The following is a 20,692-nucleotide window of genomic DNA, read 5'->3' as shown; positions in this document are numbered from 1 at the left end:
TGCTTGGATAACTGACCCCAGGAGAGATCAGCTGTCAGTGAGGCTAGATTAGACCGCCATCGGTCTAGTGTAAAGCTTCCGCCCGACAGCTTCAATCCCAGGCCTCGACATACCAAAACATGTTAAAGGATGGTACTTGTTGTTACCCTGTCTGGCGTTTGGCTGTAGGGGCTAAAACAAGGTCCGGTCGCCCCGGAGTCAGTAAACTGTGTCAGAGTAGGGTGTTCAAGTTAAACTGCGGCATGGTATCTCAGTGGGCGAGCACTATAAAATCGGCATCAGTCCGGACAAGTACAAGCAGCCACACACGCTATATAAGTGCAATAATCTTGGAACGCGATGTTAAACCCAATTTACCTCACCCCATGACCAGACGAGGGGATTTTACAGGTCAACATTGTGATATTGTTAACTATTGCATGAAACAATATTTTGTAAAATCATTCATTTTCTAAATGATATAATACCATAGATAGCTTTCCAGAATAGGACTTGCATAATCCAGCTTGTCATACCCATTTGAGTTTAGTTTGATTTTTTTTATTTGATTATAGAAATATTTCACTTTTAATTGATGTAGTTATTAGTAGGTTGTTTATTTCACCTCTTTCCTATAGCTAGATGTTCCTCAGTTGCTTGTCTCTGTGTGTTTTATTGTGCTGCGTAACCCTAGATGAAGATGCTGATAACACAAGGGAGGTAACTCCTCAAACTGGCGACGAGACTTCATCCTCTGTTCCGACTCCTGACATTGATGTCATTCTAGCCGCAGATGACCCTGGTATACTTCATATCTTTCTCTATCACATGTGATACATTCCCGATTATCCAGTGTATCATATCTCCATTCTATACCCGGGAGTCTGGGCCTATTTGCCACCATTTTGAGTCTGGATTAAAAGACAAAGCTAAAAAAAAATAGACGCCCAATATTATTACATGATTAAAACAAGAGATATATCACGAGTGTTCAACTTGACTTTTGAGCAAGTCAAAAAGGTTATGCAACCTGAATTTTTTTTAGTATAATAAACCCCCTTTGTTAATACCAAGGTTGGTTGGTTGGTTGGTTTGTTGTTTACGCCGCACTCAGCAATATTACAGCTATATGACGGCGGTCTGTAAATAATCAGGTCTGTGTATAGTCCAATCAAAATTGCGCAACGAAATCGAAATCCGGTTCGTAAACTGTCATGCTGATTTCGATCGATTGCAGGATTTGCAAAGCATGTGCACCGCCAACTCGTTGTTAACAGATATTTTCCAAATCTTTTCATGATTTTAAGCAAGGTGCTCACGTGATTTGATACACTTTGCAATGTAAGACCCGTTATAGATCTTGATTATCGATCAGATCGTCTTGACTGTGCGCCGCCATTTAGTTTGAATCGAATGCAAGTGATACGAGAGGTGGAATCTGATTGGTCAATGGGAGAGGCTTAAAAGAGACATAACTCGTAATAGCCACTGGTGGCACTACGATCGAGCCCAGGAATTCAAGCCTATTTCGGCAAGGGTGGAAACTGGACTTTTTAAGTCAGTTAACTCTCTTGCCTCGGGAAGATGGTCCAGAAGAGGCAGGAAGAGTGAGGGAGCTGATGACGTGACGTCTGAACCTCAGCTATAGTGTTAAGAGTCCAAGGGTATTTATCATAATAGAATGGAGATTTCACACACTGGATAAACGAGTATGCGTGTCATATGTCTGTTTCATCAGAGACCATATAATAGTCTATTATATGGTCTCTGGTTTCATTTAATGTAAAATTGAATGTAATATCTCTTGTGTTTTGATGCATGTGTTGATTTGTTACTTACAGGATAATACTATTTCTTATTGCTTCTTGACTCAAATAGCCATTGCAGTTCTGAAAACAAAGATATATCAGTAACACTATATCAATATATCGTCAAATAATTTACTCATTATCACGATTATAGGTCTAATTCAAAAGATCCCTCAGTTGAGTTATATTTGTGAGTCTTTTATCATATATTTTATTTTCAATTGGATAAAGTTTTTTTACTGGTATAAGGAAATATTTTTACAAATATATTTCAATTTCTAGTTCCTACTACCCAGTAACAATTTACATTTTATTCTAACTGTTTTCTGGATTTTGACTAAAGAATCTATCCTCTGTGAATTTGGAACAATTTACTTTTGCTGCCCTATATCTGGAAATAAATCCAGACAGGATTCCCTTGGAGGGATTCTGGGGCAAGTACCCTGTGCTTATTGTGTGAGAAGGGGGCACGGGATTGGCTGTGCAGAGTTGCGTCCCTTGGGCACGCCAGAAACCTATGATTGTGGGTTCAAATCCCGGTTTGCCCCGATTATGTTTCTAGGTTTGTCAGCACCATACCTGTGCTTGTGGGTTTCATCGAAGTGGTAAACGTCTGAGACCTGCATCACTTCAGGCTTTCCTCCCACATTAAGCTGACACGCCGCGATATAACTGGAATACTGTTAAAAGCGGTGTTAAACCCAACTCACTCACTCACTATTGTGTGAGATGACTTTATAATAGGAACTGGCTGGTCACAATGTTATCAGACAATGAACCAATCAGATCTCATCATTCTGACATGGAGGTGTGATAAAGTGTACTTTTCTACCCATGTGGCATACATGCTCACACTATCAACCCTTTTTTTAAGCAAGTATTTGAAGATGCTAGAATATACCTGTAGATTGTTGACTTGAATGTTAAACATCATGAACTAACAAACAATATTTTTATAATTAAATCTTAATATTTTAGCACCTATTCTAACCAAAAGTCTCTAATGAACAGTAACACTGACATATTCTCTCAATCTCCTCACAGCGATAGTCCATTCCCGGTGCTCTCTATACTATCGCTGCCACCAGTCAAAACTCCCCACTGTGATAGGTGGCCCCAACCATGCTTGGAGTTGAACTCGCACCCGAATGACCGTTATGTTTACAAACAAGTGACGACTGTTGTGACGCCGAATACACTTACCGCTGATAAATTACTTTCCTTGTTTGTCAATTTGAATTTCTATTTCATTAAAACTATCATGTTATTGATATAGTAAGAATGTAAGGGAGAAGTGGTTGATTTTCCGTTAGTCTGCAATCTCGAACCAATCTGATTATTAAAACAACAAAGTAAATTCATCTGGAAAACATGGTCAGTCGTAAACCTTTTCAAAATGAAATATGAGGTCATTCCCAAAGACATAAACAAAAGTATAAACATTACTACATATGGGGTTAGAGGGCAAATTTAAAGATTCCTGTAATGGCCGCGCCCACACTGGTCGCAGCGATGTTACCGAGAGTGTAACAAAGGTGTCACGCGCTGGGAAGGAGCTTGATATTCCTTGTTCAATGTGGGCAGAGTTGTGTCCCTTAGCTACCAGGATCTGCTGGTTGTGGTTTCAATCCTATTTGCCCCAGTTGTTATCATGGGTTTGAATCCCAGACTCACATTGTTTATGGTCTGTCAGCACCATTGTCATGCTCATACATTTCACCAAGGTGGTCTACGACCTGCCGAGGTTTGGGTTTCATCCCACGTTAAGCAGACAGTCTGTGAAATAGCTGAAGTACAGTTGAAATCACGTGTGGCCAAGTCGTCTAAGGCGCAGTGATTCACTATGCAGAGTTGTGTCCCTTGGGCACGCCAGAAACCTATGATTGAGGGGTTCGAATCCCAGTTCGCCCCAATTATGTTTCTAGGTTTGTCAGCACCATATCTGTGCTCGTGGGTTTCACCGAAGTGGTAAACGTCTGAGACCTGCATCACTTCAGGCTTTCCTCCCACGTTAAGCTGACACGCTGCGATATAACTGGAATACTGTTAAAAGCGGCGTTAAACCCCACTCACTCACTCACACACTAGACATCCCTCAGACACTCCACGACGGACACTGATGTACAGTTAACATACAGTCACTTCCATTTCTTTTGATTTTGTTCTACTTTCACACACTAATTCTGAGATTTCAGTAGAATTTTAACATTAACAATAATCTGATAGTTTCATCAAATGAATATTTATGCCTATTATATAACAAATGAATTCATATTCAACATCTACAAATAAATATCAACATATATAAGTAGGGCCTAAAGAATTTACGTGTTTCATCCCTTGACATAAATGTGATACCCATATCTATTATGTATTAAGTGATTAAATATTTATATGTAGAACAAAATAAGTCCTTGAGTTAAATATGAATAATATGCTTTTCATTTAACTGTTTTTCCACAGTCAGATAAGATGATGTGTCATATGTATCAGCCAGTCTGTATCTCTCTGTTAAGACCGAGTGAAGGGAGATCTGAGTGTGCCGGACCGTATCCCCGAAGAGGATGAGGACGTGTTAGAAGGTGGGGAGGATGCAGGGATGCTTGGACCAGGCTTATGTCTCTATCTGTAATCCATGGACAAGCCAACCATCTTTGTGGAGTCATGACAATAGTTTACACGAAATTGCATCCATACATTTGAGTGAAATATATTATGGATTTTGTACCGAAAATATCACCAGGAACAGTCTCTGACTAATGACTCTGAGGCCTGAGTGTTGTAAATCCCTGATAATTCTGATGTAACTATTCTTGTGTCTATGTCTCTATCTGTAATCCATGGACTAGCCAACCATCTTTGTGGAGTCATTACAATAGTTTACACGAAATTGCATCCATACATTCGAGTGAAATATATTATGGATTTTGTACCAAAAATATCACCAGGAACAGTCTCTGACTAATGACTCTGAGGCCTGAGTGTTGTAAATCCCTGATAATTCTGATGTAACTATTGTTTTGTCTATGTCTCTATCTGTAATCCATGGACTAGCCAACCATCTTTGTGGAGTCATTACAATAGTTTACACGAAATTGCATCCATACATTTGAGTGAAATATATTATGGATTTTGTACTGAAAATATCACCAGGAATAATTTCTGACTAATGACTCTAACCATTATTCTGAGGCCTGAGTTTTGTTAATACCTGATAATTCTGATGTTGTTGTGTTGTAGATACATTCCGTGCTGAGGTCCTCCCCACGGAGCAGGTCAGTGTTGTTGTGCTGAGCTATGTTTATTTCTGTTATTAATTTATTTTAGTATTGTTTACACTAACCTGTTTGTGACATTTTTCATACTTATAAAAAGTTTTTGTATGGGAATTGAAACCAAAATCATTTTGCAGTTGTGTGGTCAGTCTTTATAGTTTTCACTTTTTGTAAATGCCAGGTTTGTTTGTAATGGGCATACCGTCTTTTACATAAAAAGCACCCCTCTCTAATAAGCGCCCACAGCGATATTTGCTAATATATTGGCTAATGAACAATCCCAATTAGCACCCCTTCCAATTGATCAATGTACACAAGACTTATTTATTCGTGTATAATATGCACTCGTGTGTTATATGCACCCTTAATAATGGGCAATTAAATTCTGGAAAATGTATCTGTCGTGTACAATACGCACAGACTTTTCTGTTGTATCATTTCAGGCTTTCAGCATAAACCACAAAATTTACTCAAATTTATCTTTCAACTTTTTTTTTTTTCACCAAAATTTTAACATGTTTTTTTGCGACATGTAGACTATGATTTAAAGATTTCTGAACATTTTGCTTTTTACCACATCTGCAAAACTTTCAAAGAAAGTGTTGTCAGGCTTTGATTGTATTAAAAGTACATGTAGCTTGTGAAACAAGTTTTAATATTTGTGGATGTAGATGTGTGACTATATGTGTTCCAGATGCTCCCTCCCCCGGTAATCCCTGATGTTCCCCCGCCTACAGCTGCAACCACCACTACACTGGACAGCCTCATTGAGATGGACGAAGAGGAGGAGGAGGAGGAGGAGGAGGAGGAGGATCGGCTAGAGGAAGAATCAGCAGCTGATGTGGGAGTTGATATTCGCCAGGTAGGAGACAGTCAATATTGTCTGACTTTACCCATAAGAGTAGAGGGAATGAGTGTACCCAAGATCTTTCTGATGTTTGCCCATGTCAAGTTTCAGTGCTGATTGGTCAGTTGAAGCAATGTCATCACAACCCAAAGGCCTGGATCACTGCTATTGCTTTCAGTCACTAGTTTGCCTGATTCAGACCATTATTGACCTGTCATGATAGTGCAGGAATACGGAGTTAAACAAGTCACTCACTCTTGTCTCCCCAGGCATATGAGGACCTGCTCGCCCCACCCACAGCCACATATGAGGACCTGGTGAAGGTGGAGGGTACACAGAAGGAGCTGCAGGATCGACAGATCCCCACCCCCTTCACCGGACCACGCCTTCCTGTCTACTCCACCTCTGTGTCCTTCCTTTCCTCATGGGCCCCGACGACAGAGAGGAAGTACATGCCGACCTCTGAGGTAGAAGATGAAGGGGGGAAGAAGAGCATCCATCACTTTTGTAAGATGACATCCGAGTTCCAGCTGCCCAAGCATTTCCAGAATGTTGGCCGGAAGTACCACACTCCAGACCAGTTCTCATCATCCTTCCCAGCTCAACCCTACAGGGTGAGTTAATGCTTATATAGATAAGTAGTTGAGGCCAGGAAAACTGATAAAGTTCCTCATCACCATGCTCGCATAAATAAGTAGTTAAGACCAAGAAAACTGATAAAGTTCCTCATTACCATGCTTTTATGAGTAGGTCTTTTGGGCCAAGAAACCTAATAATGTTCCTCATCTTAATAAGTATTTTAGGCCAAAAAACCTAATAAAGTTCCTCATCTTAATAAGTAGTTTAGGCCAAGAAACCTAATAAAGTTCCTCATCTTGATAAGTAGTTTAGGCATGAAAAACTAATAAAGTTCCTCATCTTAATAAGTAGTTTAGGCCAAGAAACCTAATAAAGTTCCTCATCTTAATAAGTAGTTTAGGCCAAGAAACCTAATAAAGTTCCTCATCACCATGTTTTTATGAATAGTATTTTTAGGCTAAGAAAGCGAAAAAGGTTCATCACCATGCTTTTCTGACTAGGTCTTTTAGGCCAAGATGACTATGTAATTGGTCATCCATTTTGAAATGGTCTTTTGATTAGATAAATTTGATAAACAATGAGAGTATACATAGTTTAAAGATGCTGATAGTATCATTGTCATTATCTTCTCTTTGCATTTCTTATCTAAAGTAGTTCATTTAGAATGTTCCCTTAAACAAAGGTATGATGATGATGATGATGATGATGATATTGGAGATGTTATGAGTGCTTCCAGTAGAGCTGATTTGGCATACCTTTGAAACTTAGGAATATGTGGTAAGGAAATATTAACAGTATGCCCCAAAATATAACCTTTGAAAAAATAATCATTCGGGGGCATTTCGTGAATAAAGTGTTTATCAAGGCGCAATGGGCACCTGGGGAGTTAGTGGTGAGATGCTGCTTGAGATCAAGGGTAAAGGGATTCAGTGTCTGGTGGGTGTTACATTCAAACTGAGCATGTTTTCCCTGTTGTCCAGTTTGGTGCGATGGGTCCTGCAGTACCGGCTCCAGACGCTATAGAGGAGGAGTCTGTGGAGGAAGATGAGGATGAGCGGATGTCGATCATTGCCCAGCGGGTCATTGATGAAGCAGGTCAGGTGGGGTCGGAGGACACACTGGAGGCGTGGCAGCAGAGGGCAGAGAAAGTGGTAGGGACATCAAGTTTATTTACCGATTCATTTTTCCAAAAAGATTCAGTTTATTCATATGATTTGAACTATAAAACTATAAGACTACATATTGTCCTTTTATACATTAATTTCACCTCACCTCATATTTTGATGCTAAAATCTTTAATTTTTAAGATTACATATAATTCTTTATACATTCATATTTTTCACCCAAGAGATTTCCTGACTGATTTTATTTATATATTTTGAAGATAAAATATAAATGCATTAGAATGCTATATGGTTTTCAAATAGAATAAACATGGGTCTTATCCCTAGACAGTTTAATAGGCAACAGTTGTTAATGTTTCATCTGACTTTAATTTGTGTAAGACAGTTTGGATGCATGAGTCACAGTTACTGCTGATGTGTGTCATGATGATGTTCTCAGAAGGCAATAACATGTTGCTGTGTGGAGATGAGGGGATTCCCCTGTGTGGTCTAGTGGTAGAGCATCTGCCCGGAGAGCGGAAGGTCGGGGGTTCAATCCCTGGCCACGTCTTACCAAAAGACGTTAAAAGATGGTACTTGTTGTTACCCTGTCTGACGCTCTGCATTAATGGGCTAAATCAAGGACTAGTTGGCTCTGAGTCAGTATACTGTGTCTGAGTGGGGTATTCATGTTAAACTGCGGCATGGTATCTCAGTGGGCTAGCACTATAAATCGGCATCAGTCCGGACTGGTACAAGCAGCCACATAAACATGTGCATGCACATTGCTGTATAAGCGCAATAATCTTGGACTTTTAACCCTATTTCACCTAACCACCTCACCTCACAAGTTGACATGTATAAGTAAACAAGGAAGGTGTTTTTAGCGCAAAAAAATCTATGGCCCAAACAATCTATGGTTGTTGTAGGGTAACTCATGAATTGAGTTACAGGCTCACATTCTCCCTGAGGCAAGGGAGTTAACTCACTATAAGAGTACAGCTTCCACCCTTGCCGAACTAGGATGGAATTTTTGGGCTCAATCGTAGCGCCACCAGTGGCTATTAATGTCCATTGTATCGACCAATCAGATTCCACCTCTCATATCACTTGCATTAGCTTCAAATGAAATGGCATTATATTCGGCAAGGATGGAAACTGGACTTTTATAGTCAGTTAACTCCCTTGCATCAGGAAGATGTCAGGCTCATTGACTTGGTTGATAGCATGTCATTGTATTGTTGTTCATCATTTCAGTTACATCATGTAGCTGGTATATTGGTAATTCTACATTATTTTTCTTTTTGATAATATCTATACTTATAGACATTATGTCATGGTAATAAAGCAAATCTGATCTAACTCTCTCAACTATACGTACATTATATGATACCCAGCCTGTTTCATCCCCAGTTTGTCCAGTGTGACATCAGTGTAGATGGTCAGAAGATAAGTATAGGGAGTGATGAGTCTCGGGTCTACTGGAACCCAGCTCCCCCCAAGCTGGACATCCCCCCAGCCAAGGTGAGGGAGGTGTTGTTCCCAGACTACACACGAGCATCACTAGGACCAGAGTCTCAGCAGCTGCAGAACGTGCCCGAGTCCGACTCAGACAGTGAGGTTGAAACTGAACCTGACGAAAACATGCTGGACCCAGAAGATGCAGCTGGTATTGAGAGGTATGTCTTTGTTGAATGATGTCAAATACAGTAAATCTTGACATTAACGCGAGCATGAATTAAATGCGAAAAATGCAAGTGGTCTTAGCTCGCATTATCAAACATCGCATTTATATCAACAATAAGACATTTTGGATAGCAGGAATACCAACTTAGACATTCTATGATATGCTGAAAATAAACAAGTATGTATTCCACATCACTGTTTATTGAGCAGCACCACCTCCGTGGTCTAATGGTAGAGCGTCAGCCCAGAGAGCGGAAGGTCCGGGGTTCGATCCCCGGCCGCGTCATACCAAAAGACGTTAAAAGATGGTACTTGTTGTTACCCTGTCTGGCGCTCGGCATTAAGAGGCTAAAACAAGGACTGGTCGGCTCGGAGTCAGTATACTGTGTCTGAGTGGGGTATTCATGTTAAACTGCAGCATGGAATCTCAGTGTGCTAGCACTCTTTGTTCTTTGCGACACGAGCCAGCGAGCATGTGTTGTTTTAGTGGAAGTACTCTACTCAGCACTAATATGCGGTGCTATTTGGTTTGTGATTTGATTATTGTAAAATTGGATTAAGGTGAGGATTCTCCTGTTCACCTGATGGAGGATATTTTCTTTGAATATAAATCCACTGATGCTTGAGAGGAGGGGGTGTATTATTCATATTGAGTCACATTTTTGGCTAGGGGTAAGCAGTCGCATTCTTTTGGAGACACATTAAACAACAAACAAACAAAATCTGTTTACATTAGAGATGGAATTTGTTGTTTGGTATGTTGCGCTTTCCATTCAGACGGAGTCAGAGGCAGAATGGGTTTAGGATACAGACTTGACTGCATTTATTCAAGCCCTGATGACTGTCAACCACTGGTTGATAATATATAATTCATAATAACAATGTCTACCTGTGTTTATATATGGTCACTTGGCTTGTATATCACCTGCTTGATGACAGGGTTAGAGTGTACACTGAAACCTTACCACAATTGTAATAATGAAGTTGATCCTCCATGCTATCTTGTCAGTATTATTGTGTTTATCAGTGATTATTGTGTACAGGAACTCTGTCATCACTAAGATGTGTCAGTGACATGGGTGTTCAGAGTGTACCCAGTGGTTGTATTGTGCTAGCTGATACAATCAGCTTCAAATCAGATCTTAGTTCTTGCAACAAACAAAGATTTCAGGTCATCCCATGACGGCTCACTTCAAGACGACATTAAATCCGATCAATCAGAGTTTTGCTCAACAGATCAGGAAAGTAACAGTCGAAATTTGTTTTCTAATCATGCAATCTCGAAAAGGTTAACACTGGGTATTCCGAGAGACATTTATGGGGTGTATGACTGATTCCGTCAAAATCATCGTCTAGCTCTCGTTTCAATGGGATTACCATTTTAAATGGAAAAGATTTTACCCTAGCCTTTGGGAAGTACTGCCATTTAATGTTGGCAATCTATAAGACATTCCAGAATGTTCTTTTGTTCAGTTTTCAATTTTTGAAACGCAAATTTTGTCAAAGTACTTTTCAAGCATAATCTGGAATGGAAGTTGCCAGATTGAAACTAGTGCAGCATAGCTCGAGAAAGCTGCTTTCTGATTGGCTAATGTTTTTTCGTTGTTCAGTCAAAGGTCATTCTGACATATCCTGTATTGGAATGTCCTCAGATCTTTTTTTTGGTGGTAGCAAGAACTAAGATCTGATTTTGTGAGATTGTAGCTAATGTCAGGTAGTTGAGAGAGACTGTTGTGTTCCAGGCAAGGGAGTAGGGGGCAGACGTGCAGGTAAGCTGTGGGGCTGGTGGCAGTAGATACGGTATAACCAGAACGTACAACTAACGCACACTAATCTTCCCGTAGCCTGCTAGAGGGAAACATGGAATGTTGTTAGAAGATTTCAGTACTCAATAACACCTGTAAATCTTGAACACATTATTTTTATCTCCTTAATATATTTACCTTTATAATTATTGTTATACCCGTGAAGATTCCGGGGTAGAATAGGTCTTCAGCAACCCATGATTGCCGTAAAAGGTGACTATGCTTGTCGTAAAAGGCGACTAACAGGATCGGGTGGTCAGGCTCGCTGACTTGGTTGATGCATGTCATCGATCCCAATTGCGTGGATCAATGCTCATGATGTCAAACACTGGATTGTCTGGTCCAGACTTGATTATTTACAGACCGCCGTCATATAGCTGTAATATTGCTGAGTGCGGCATTAAACAACAAACCAACCATCTGTCATGTTTCATTTTGTTTCGTTTCTGGAGCATGACTCTTACACCATTTATCATGTATTTGTGAAACTTGGTATGCACATCAAGCATGTCATGAATTGGTGCCTGTTGATGATGAGGATTGTTTTTATTTTATTTTTTTCGTGTTGCAAAGGGCACAATTTGGACTTAGGTTCCAGTGAGGGTAGTGTTAGTTTCCGGAGCAAAAATCAAAAACCTTTCAGTGGTTCTCTGTCAAACTTTGTTCATTATTTTGTAACACATCAGACACGTGCTGAACTGGTGCCTTTTGCTATTCTGGAATGTTAGACTTAGACTCTTGTTCAAATGAGTGTAGTGTTTGTTTCTGGAGTCATAAACGGTTTGGTAATTCTTTGTGAAACTTTGTATGCTCACCGGTTAAGTGCTGAACTTTTGCCTTTTTCATTCATGAGGATGACAAATATTTACCTTTTTTCTATATTGAAAAGACTACATGACAGACTTTTACTCAAAGCATTGATATATCTTGATGAAACTTTGTAATCACATCAGATATAATACATCATTCAGCTCGATAAGTATTCCAAGCAACATGTGCTTGTTGTAATAGGCGATGTAACGGATTAGGTGGTCATGCTAGGTTACTTTTTTGATGGTGTAACATTGTTCCCAGAAATGGACGTTGCTCATTATATCAATCACTGGATTGACGGGTCCAGACAAAATAATCTTCAAGCGCCAACAGATATTCCCAAATCTTTTATGTTTTCAGTCAAGGTGATCAAGAAAAACCCATTTTATTACAATATAGATCTTGATTATTGATCAGATCGTCTTGACTGGGCAACGCCATTTTATTTGAAGCAAATGAAATTGATATGAGAGGTGGAATCTTATTCAGTTATTGGTCATTAGGAGGGACATAAAAGGGTCATGACTTGTAATAGTCACTGGTGGCGCTACGATAGAGCCAAGAAATTTCAGCCTAGTTTGGCAAGGGTGGTAACTGAATGTTTATAGTCAGTTAACTCCCTTGCCTCAGGAAGATGGATATAATAGGTGTAGATTATCTGATATTGTTGTTTTGTGTACATGTAAGTATTCCCACCTGTAAATGTCAGGAAGGTGGTGTTCTGGAGAATGGGGTCTACATTAACAAGGTCTCACTGTAGATAAGAAATTAATCTTTTGAATATTTATTAAAATGTGTGTTAGATAGAATAGATATTTTGTTTAGAGGTGTATACTGACAGTTAATTACCTTGGGATGCAGGGCTTAATGTAAGGGGCATCTATACATGGGTATCAGTTAACTACTGTGTGATGCAGGGCTTGATGTAAGGGGCAGCTATACATGGGTACCAGTTAACTACTGTGTGATGCAGGGCTTGATGTAAGGGGCAACTATACATGGGTATCAGTTAACTACTGTGTGATGCAGGGCTTGATGTAAGGGGCATCTATACATGGGTATCAGTTAACTACTGTGTGATACAGGGCTTGATGTAAGGGGCATCTATACATGGGTATCAGTTAACTACTGTGTGATACAGGGCTTGATGTAAGGGGCATCTATACATGGGTATCAGTTAACTACTGTGTGATACAGGGCTTGATGTAAGGGGCATCTATACATGGGTATCAGTTAACTACTGTGTGATGCAGGGCTTGATGTAAGGGGCATCTATACATGGGTATCAGTTAACTACTGTGTGATACAGGGCTTGATGTAAGGGACAACTATACAGGTTGTATTAACATGGTTGTCTTGGTGACAGAGTCCTCCATCGCCGATACCACTCTAGTGAGGATGTGACAGCCTTGGTGAAGGCCAAGCAGGACTGGGAGGAGTTAGTGGTGGCTGGGAAGGTTGACCCCTACAGTGGGAGGAAGATTCTCACCCCCAGGGAGGTGGAGGAGGGGCCAGGAGATCAGAAGGGGCCAGGAGATCAGAAGGGGGGTAAGTTGTGTTAATGTAACTTGGAGGAAGAGCCTCACCCCCAGAGAGGTGGAGGAGGGGCCATGAGATCAGAAGGATGGTAAGTTGTGTTAATGTAACTTGGAGGAAGATGGTGGAGGAGGGGCCAGGAGATCAGAAGGGGGGTAAGTTGTGTTAATGTAACTTGGAGGAAGATGGTGGAGGAGGGGCCAGGAGATCAGAAGGATGGTAAGTTGTGTTAATGTAACTTGGAGGAAGATGGTGGAGGAGGGGCCAGGAGATCAGAAGGATGGTAAGTTGTGTTAATGTAACTTGGAGGAAGATCCTCACCCCCAGAGAGGGTGAGGAGGGGCCAGAAGAAGCGAAGACGTAGTGAAATAATATTAAGTAGTCTCATGTAGGATTTGTGTTGCAAACTTAGGTCCTTTTGCATCTAAATATCAAAGTTGGGAACACTAAAGTCAAATTTAAGCATTCACAACAGTGTCCAACACAGTTTGAAATGCATCACCTAGTTGTGATATATGAATGGACTATTCAGACTACAGAAACACATCTGAGGAAAGTCTCAAATACTTGAACTTAATAAGGGCTACATCATCCTTAAGTAATACGGAGTGATCCCGTGTGTACAATGCACAGGTTGCAAATCAGGCAAAGTTAAGCGGAGAGTAGGTGGATGGGTGACCGGCAGGTTTGTTTCCAGAGAGTTCAAGGGCTTCAGTCCTGACCCACCCACACTGAAGAGTCAAGAGTCTATGCCCGAAATGTGCCTCGCTTTCCCAAGTAATGACTATGTATACTTACATATATATAAATATTTATCTTTATTCAAAAATATAAAAGTCAGGAGGAATCCATGCTTAGTCAGAAAGAAATGCAAACTTTAGTGACAAGTAGTGTAACCATGGACTTCTTGATAATTTTTGTCATTAAACGATATATCACGTGATGAACCACGGGTCCAGGTAGTCCTGTGGGTATACAGGTCCTACTCAGCACCCACCCGACCTGAGTACCCAAATTACCTGTCCCAGCCCTAGTATAAACATCCCAAATACCCCTGGTTACAGTTCCCAGTTTGGTTTTAGGCTGCTTTTAGCAATATTCCTGCAATATCACGGCGGGGGACACCAGAAATGGGCTTCACACATTGTACCCATGTCAGGAATCAAACCCGGGTCTTCGGCGTGACGAGCAAACGCCTCAACCACTAGGCTACCCGACCGCTCCCCCCTGGTTACAGAAGATACCACGATGGTGGGAGGGACCAAGAAATGATGTCTTTGTTCCCACATTAAGTTACTACATGTTACAGACAAAGCTGACACAGCAGCTGGAGAGGATGATACTGCGACCCCAGCAACTCCTCACTCTGAGCGTGGTCAGCAGCCGGCAAATGATGACATACTTCCCCTGGTGATGCCACTCAGAAGGTCACGGTCACAGCCGCGGATGATGGTGGATGAGGATGACACAGTGCTGGTGCCGCAGGACTTTAACACAGCTATGATGGAGGTGAGTGGCAGGACACAAGTCAGGACAGGAGATTTAGGATTGGATCATGGAAAAACATTTTCTTGGGTGCCGAGATGACAATCTGGCATCATGACAATATCGGTGACTAGTCATCCACGCTTATCATAAGGCCAGACTCTTTTTATTTCTTGGTTTACATTTTTTAGCCTTGTCGTTCTTTAGCATATTGTACATGTTATCATGTTGTACATATTGTACATGTCACATTGTACATATTGTCATATTGTACAAATTGAACATGTTGTCATATTGTACATGTTGTCATATTGAATATGTTGTCATATTGTACATATTGTACATGTTGTCATATTGTAAATATTGTCATATTGTACTATTGTACATGTTGTCATATTGTATGAATTGTACATGTTGTCATATTGTACGAATTGTACATGTTGTCATATTGTACTATTGTACATGTAGCCATTTTGTACATATTATACTGTTGTGTTGTACATATTGTACATGTTGCCAGTTTGTACATGTTGTACATGTTGTGTGCACAGTGTTTTTGTTTTGATGATCATAGATCTAAAAGCTTGAAGTTGGCTGAAGAAAGTGGTGCTTTTCAGATGTAAAGTCTGTCCACTTTCATTTTATTAGGGTTGGCAGTTCTATAACCAATCGATAAAAAAAGTATGGAGTTGGTTTAGTTGGAAGAAGGTGAGACAATATATGGTATAGTAGAATCATAGTTGATTACATTTCATGAATTATGTTAGCAAACTTCAGACTGATCTAAAAGTTGAAGTTTGCTATATCCATTGTTGACTGTTCATGGCAACAGGAATGTTGTTGGGAATGTGTTTCATACTTGGTTGTTCTGTGTGTCAGATCTCGGAGCAGAAGTCCCAGATCCGTCAGCTGAAGCTAAATCGACAACAACAGGACATGTCTCCCTTGAAGGAGGTGGAGATGCAGGAGGAGGAGGTAACACAGACACAGTCAGATACACAGACACAGTCAGACACAGTCAGACACAGTCAGACACACAGACACATATACACAGACAACAACAGGACATGTCTCCCTTGAAGGAGGTGGAGGTGTAGGAGGAGGAGGTAACACAGACACAGTCAGATACACAGACACAGTCAGACACAGTCAGACACAGTCAGACACACAGACACATATACACAGACAACAACAGGACATGTCTCCCTTGAAGGAGGTGGAGGTGCAGGAGGAGGAGGTAACACAGACACAGTCAGATACACAGACACAGTCAGACACAGTCAGACACACAGACACATATACACAGACAACAACAGGACATGTCTCCCTGTAAGGAGGTGGAGGCGCAGGAGGAGGAGGAGGTAACACAGACACAGTCAGACACAGTCAGATACACAGACACAGTCAGACACAGTCAGACACATATACACAGAAAACAACAGGACATCTCTTCCTGTAAGGAGGTGGAGGTGCAGGAGGAGGTAACACAGACACAGACACAGTCAGATACACAGATACACAGACACAGTCAGACACACAGACACAGTCAGACACACAGACACATATACACAGACAACAACAGGACATGTCTCCCTGTAAGGAGGTGGAGGCGCAGGAGGAGGAGGAGGTAACACAGACACAGTCAGACACACAGACACAGTCAGACACACAGACACAGTCAGACACCCAGACACAGTCAGACAGTCAGAAACAGACACATACAAAGACATACAGGCAAGGACACAGCCATAGACACCCAGACATCCAGTCTGACACACAAGCAGTCAGACACACAGTCACACACATATACGCAAACACACAGGCAGTCAGACACACAGTCAGACACATGTACCCAGACACAGGCAGTTAGACACAGGCAGTCAGACACACAGTCAGACACATGTACCCAGACACAGGCAGTCAGACACACAATCTGACACACAGGCAGTCAGACATGGTCAGACACAAATACCCAGACACACAGGCAGTCAGACACATATACCCAGACACACAGGCAGTCAGACACAGGCAGTCACATACAAAGACATACTGGCAAGGACACAGCCATAGACATAGTCAGACACAGATATTGCAGACGCACTGGCTAGGACAGCAGCACAGACACAGTCAGACACAGTACACAATCACAGAATGCAACTCAGTATACATCAATCGTCTTCTCGAGGCAAGGGAGTTATCTGACCATAAAAGTCAAGTTTCCACACTTTCAAACTAGGCTGGCATTTCCAGCCTCGATCATAACGCCACCAGTGGCTATTATAAGTTATGTACCTTCTATGTCCCTCCTATTGACCAATCAGAATCCACCTCTCATATCACTTGCATTTGCTTCAAACAAAATGGCGGCTCCAAGTGAAGACGATCTGATCTTTATTGTAATAAAACAGAGCTTACCTCGCAAAGTGCATCAAACTGTTTAAGCACCTTGAATTAAACATGAAAAGATTTGAAAAAAAAATTGTTATGCCCAGTTGGCAGTACACATGCTTTGCAAATCCTGCAGTTGACAGAAATCTGCACGTAATATCCATTTTGTTTACAAAAGTACATTTGTCTTGTTTGTTACATGATTTTGATTGGACTATGCATAGACTTGTTAGTCCAGCAAAAATGTAACTCTGGAATTCCTAGTTTGGCAAGGGTGGAAACTGGACTTTTCTTGTCAGTTATTGCCCTTGCCTTGGCATGGGAAGACACAGAAACAGTCACACTTACAGACACATTCATTCTCAGACACAGTACTCATCCATGGCTACAGTCAGTGACAGATTGACAGGACGGCTTCAGACACATTCATAGTATGTCACATTCCTGGACAAAGTAATGTAAACAGTTAAGTTAGAGGAAATACAAGGTAAACATACGACTGGTATAGATTTATAAAACTTGAATCAATTACATACCTAACTATGAATCTTACAACAAATTCCATCCCATGTGAATTCCAGGTTAGAATAGCTCCTCAGCAACTAACGCTTGTTGTAAGAGGCAAATATGTGGATTAATTGGTCAGGCTCATTGACTTGGTTGATTGCGTGTCCTATACCAACAACACGGGACATCAATCACTCGTTTGTCTGGTCAAGACATGATTATTTAAAGGTTGACGTTCTATAGCTGTGCTATTGCTGAGTATAAACATGAGACAAACAAATACGACTTATTCCAATGAAAGGTTGGTCAGTTGTCTGTATGTCTGTCTCCTCACTGTTGCCAGGTTGTGGAGGAAGAGCAGACCGAGGCAGACATCCTCAAGTTACCACAGACTCCTAAAGGTAGGCAGCAGCAGCAGCAGCAGCAGCAACCCTGGCACAATAGTCCAGGCATTACAGTAGGAAGCCACAGTATGCTTAACTTTGCTGACAAGAGACTTGGTAGTATTATCCAGTTATGTATAACTTGCATGAGTGAGTGAGTGAGTTGGGTTTAAGACAGTGTTAGTTATATCACATTGGCCAGTTTGATCTGGAAAGAAAGCCCCAAGTGGTGCATGTTTCAGTCGTTTACATCTTTGGTGGAACTACAAGCATGGGTATGGTGCTGACAAACCTAGAAACATAATTGGGGTGAACCCGGATTCAAACCCACAATCATAGGTTTCTGGCTTAACCAAGGGTTTCAACTCTGCACAGTGAAATGACTGCGCCACCTGTGCCCCTAACATGAATGGATGGTTAATGAATATTTGTTCTAATAGTTATATGCTATCAGCTTTAGCATTTGGTTCAATGAAACTGGGGATTAACTTGGAGTACAGAATATTTTGTTGAAATCATAGTCAAGAAGATGGAATGTGACTGTATTGAATCATCTTCACTCGTTCAATCGTTTGTGTAGAGTCTTGTAGGTCTGTTTTGGATGATGAGCACAGGCTAATGTTGACTAACAATTTCTTTCAGAGGAAAAGTTGACCCCTGCTGAACTCGCCCTGCTGGCCGGGAGGAACTATGTCATTCTGCCTAAAAAGTAGGTCATACATGAAGGTCATAGTGTGAATATATCTGAGTTTAAACATGCTTCATGAGGCTTTGAATTTTTATGTCTGTCCTTTAATCTATATTCTTCTTGTAAAGGCCTTGATTTTCCTAACCCCCGGCGCAAATAAATTACTTAAAATTAAGTTATCTGATTTCCTTTTGAAATCTATTATACAATTCGACAAAAAAATTTAAACAATCTATTTATGGTCAGTAGCCATAGAGTTATCTACCTTCCAATGGTTAATTGCATTAAAGAAGAGCTGATTATTCCAGAATCTGTGACAAATTGAGTGTGTACAACCTTTTCATGTTGAATTTTGGGGAGGGAGCATAAAAAGGAAATGAATTTGGTCACTGAATCTGAAAGTCTGTTTGAACTCATACTGCAACCCAGTGGTGTGGGTAAAGTATAGGGCGGGGACGAGTCCAAATTTATTACCCAGGTACCCACCCCTCTATTACCCGACCCTACCCGGGTAACCACTGTAGGCCTCAAGAAATACAAAATGTCCGATTAGGAATTTATTTTTTACCACAGCACTTGCAAAACGTATTTAGATACATGTATTAAACAATCTGGTCATGCATACACTGAAGTTGACTTTAGTTATATCTTTATTCAACCATATGAAAAGTCAGAAGTAATGGGTGCATAGTCAGAAAGAAATGCGAACATTTGTGACTTGTAGTGTAACCATAGAGTTCTAGATAAGGTTTGTCATTAAACTATATATCACATGACTAACCACGGGTCCGGGCAGTATCCACCCGACCCAGATACCCGAGTTACCCGTCCCAGCCCTAAGGTAGCATTTGATGATGTGGATGAGTGCTCACTCTTTTGACCACTGGTTTGTTGGGTCCAGACGGGGATATATAGATGCCATCAATGTGAAAGTCCTGAACAAACTGTAACATTCTACTCAAGCACTGTGTAAGAAATGACTTTTGGCAATGGTTTCCTGTTTCTAACATTTTCAAAGCAAAGCAAGTTATGATTCATTCCCGGAAACTGGTCATCCAGAAGGGCAGTACAAACATCCACTTGTTGCTGAATTAATTCACTGAAAGAAGAAAACTCCAACTATTCTGTAATGTAGAGGTATTCATGTGGTCCCCTATAAACATGAATCTGTACCACAGAAAGAAGCTCAAGCACAAGGGCCCTGTGGACATGGCCAGGATTGAGTCCATCCAGAGATTCCTGGCTTCCCCGTCCAGATCCATGTCCAGGTGCGGCTCTCTGCCCCGAGTCAACAGAGTCATCGAGTGGGAACTCAGGGTACCAAGGTAGTGGCTACGTTTCTAAAATCCAATGTCAGCTATTAATACCTGAAGACAAGAGGGAAAAAAAGTGATATACAATATAAATATCAATGACAAAATGTATTTCTCCTTTGTGTGTAGGATACACATATGTTTTTATGCTGTTAAGTTTCTTTTGAGGTAAAAATGTCTGTCCTTGCGTCATGAACAGTCTTTGTTGAAGCATGTGGGAAAGAAAAATAAATGAAATGTCAATGGAACTGTACATTTTATATCCCCTTTTTTAAATGGCTGGAAAGCAATGTGTGGATGTGTAAACAACAATTAACAGACAAGGTAGGCTAACGGTTGTTTTGGACCAACTGGAAATGTTAAATTTTTAAATTGCGGAAAACTTTGAAATATTGGTTTGGAAATTATCGAACATGTGCAAATGTCTGACTAGACTAACACTTAAGTCTATGGAAACATTTCTTAAAAAATAATGGTACTTTTCTTTTTTTCAAAAG

General features: G+C 40.8%; 1 protein-coding gene across 1 annotated transcript in view; it reads left to right on the top strand.

Moving 5' to 3' along the window:
- The window catches only part of LOC139450295 (uncharacterized), a 69,376-nt gene that overhangs the window by 15,064 nt on the left and 33,620 nt on the right, over positions 1-20,692 (top strand). Inside the window, exons 13-25 of the mRNA XM_071231974.1 lie at positions 674-781; positions 4,304-4,369; positions 5,028-5,062; positions 5,757-5,924; positions 6,179-6,523; positions 7,469-7,639; positions 9,005-9,270; positions 13,262-13,443; positions 14,741-14,940; positions 15,796-15,891; positions 18,155-18,212; positions 18,837-18,903; positions 20,061-20,207. Of these exons, the coding sequence (XP_071088075.1) occupies positions 674-781; positions 4,304-4,369; positions 5,028-5,062; positions 5,757-5,924; positions 6,179-6,523; positions 7,469-7,639; positions 9,005-9,270; positions 13,262-13,443; positions 14,741-14,940; positions 15,796-15,891; positions 18,155-18,212; positions 18,837-18,903; positions 20,061-20,207 (1,909 nt within the window). The remainder of the gene's footprint in view (positions 1-673; positions 782-4,303; positions 4,370-5,027; positions 5,063-5,756; positions 5,925-6,178; positions 6,524-7,468; positions 7,640-9,004; positions 9,271-13,261; positions 13,444-14,740; positions 14,941-15,795; positions 15,892-18,154; positions 18,213-18,836; positions 18,904-20,060; positions 20,208-20,692) is intronic.

The sequence above is a fragment of the Haliotis cracherodii genome, unplaced genomic scaffold (assembly GCF_022045235.1).
Source record: "Haliotis cracherodii isolate W230 unplaced genomic scaffold, xgHalCrac1.p SCAF_8, whole genome shotgun sequence".
NCBI classification, from domain to species: domain Eukaryota; kingdom Metazoa; phylum Mollusca; class Gastropoda; order Lepetellida; family Haliotidae; genus Haliotis; species Haliotis cracherodii.
This window is presented reverse-complemented; position numbering and strand designations above follow the sequence as displayed.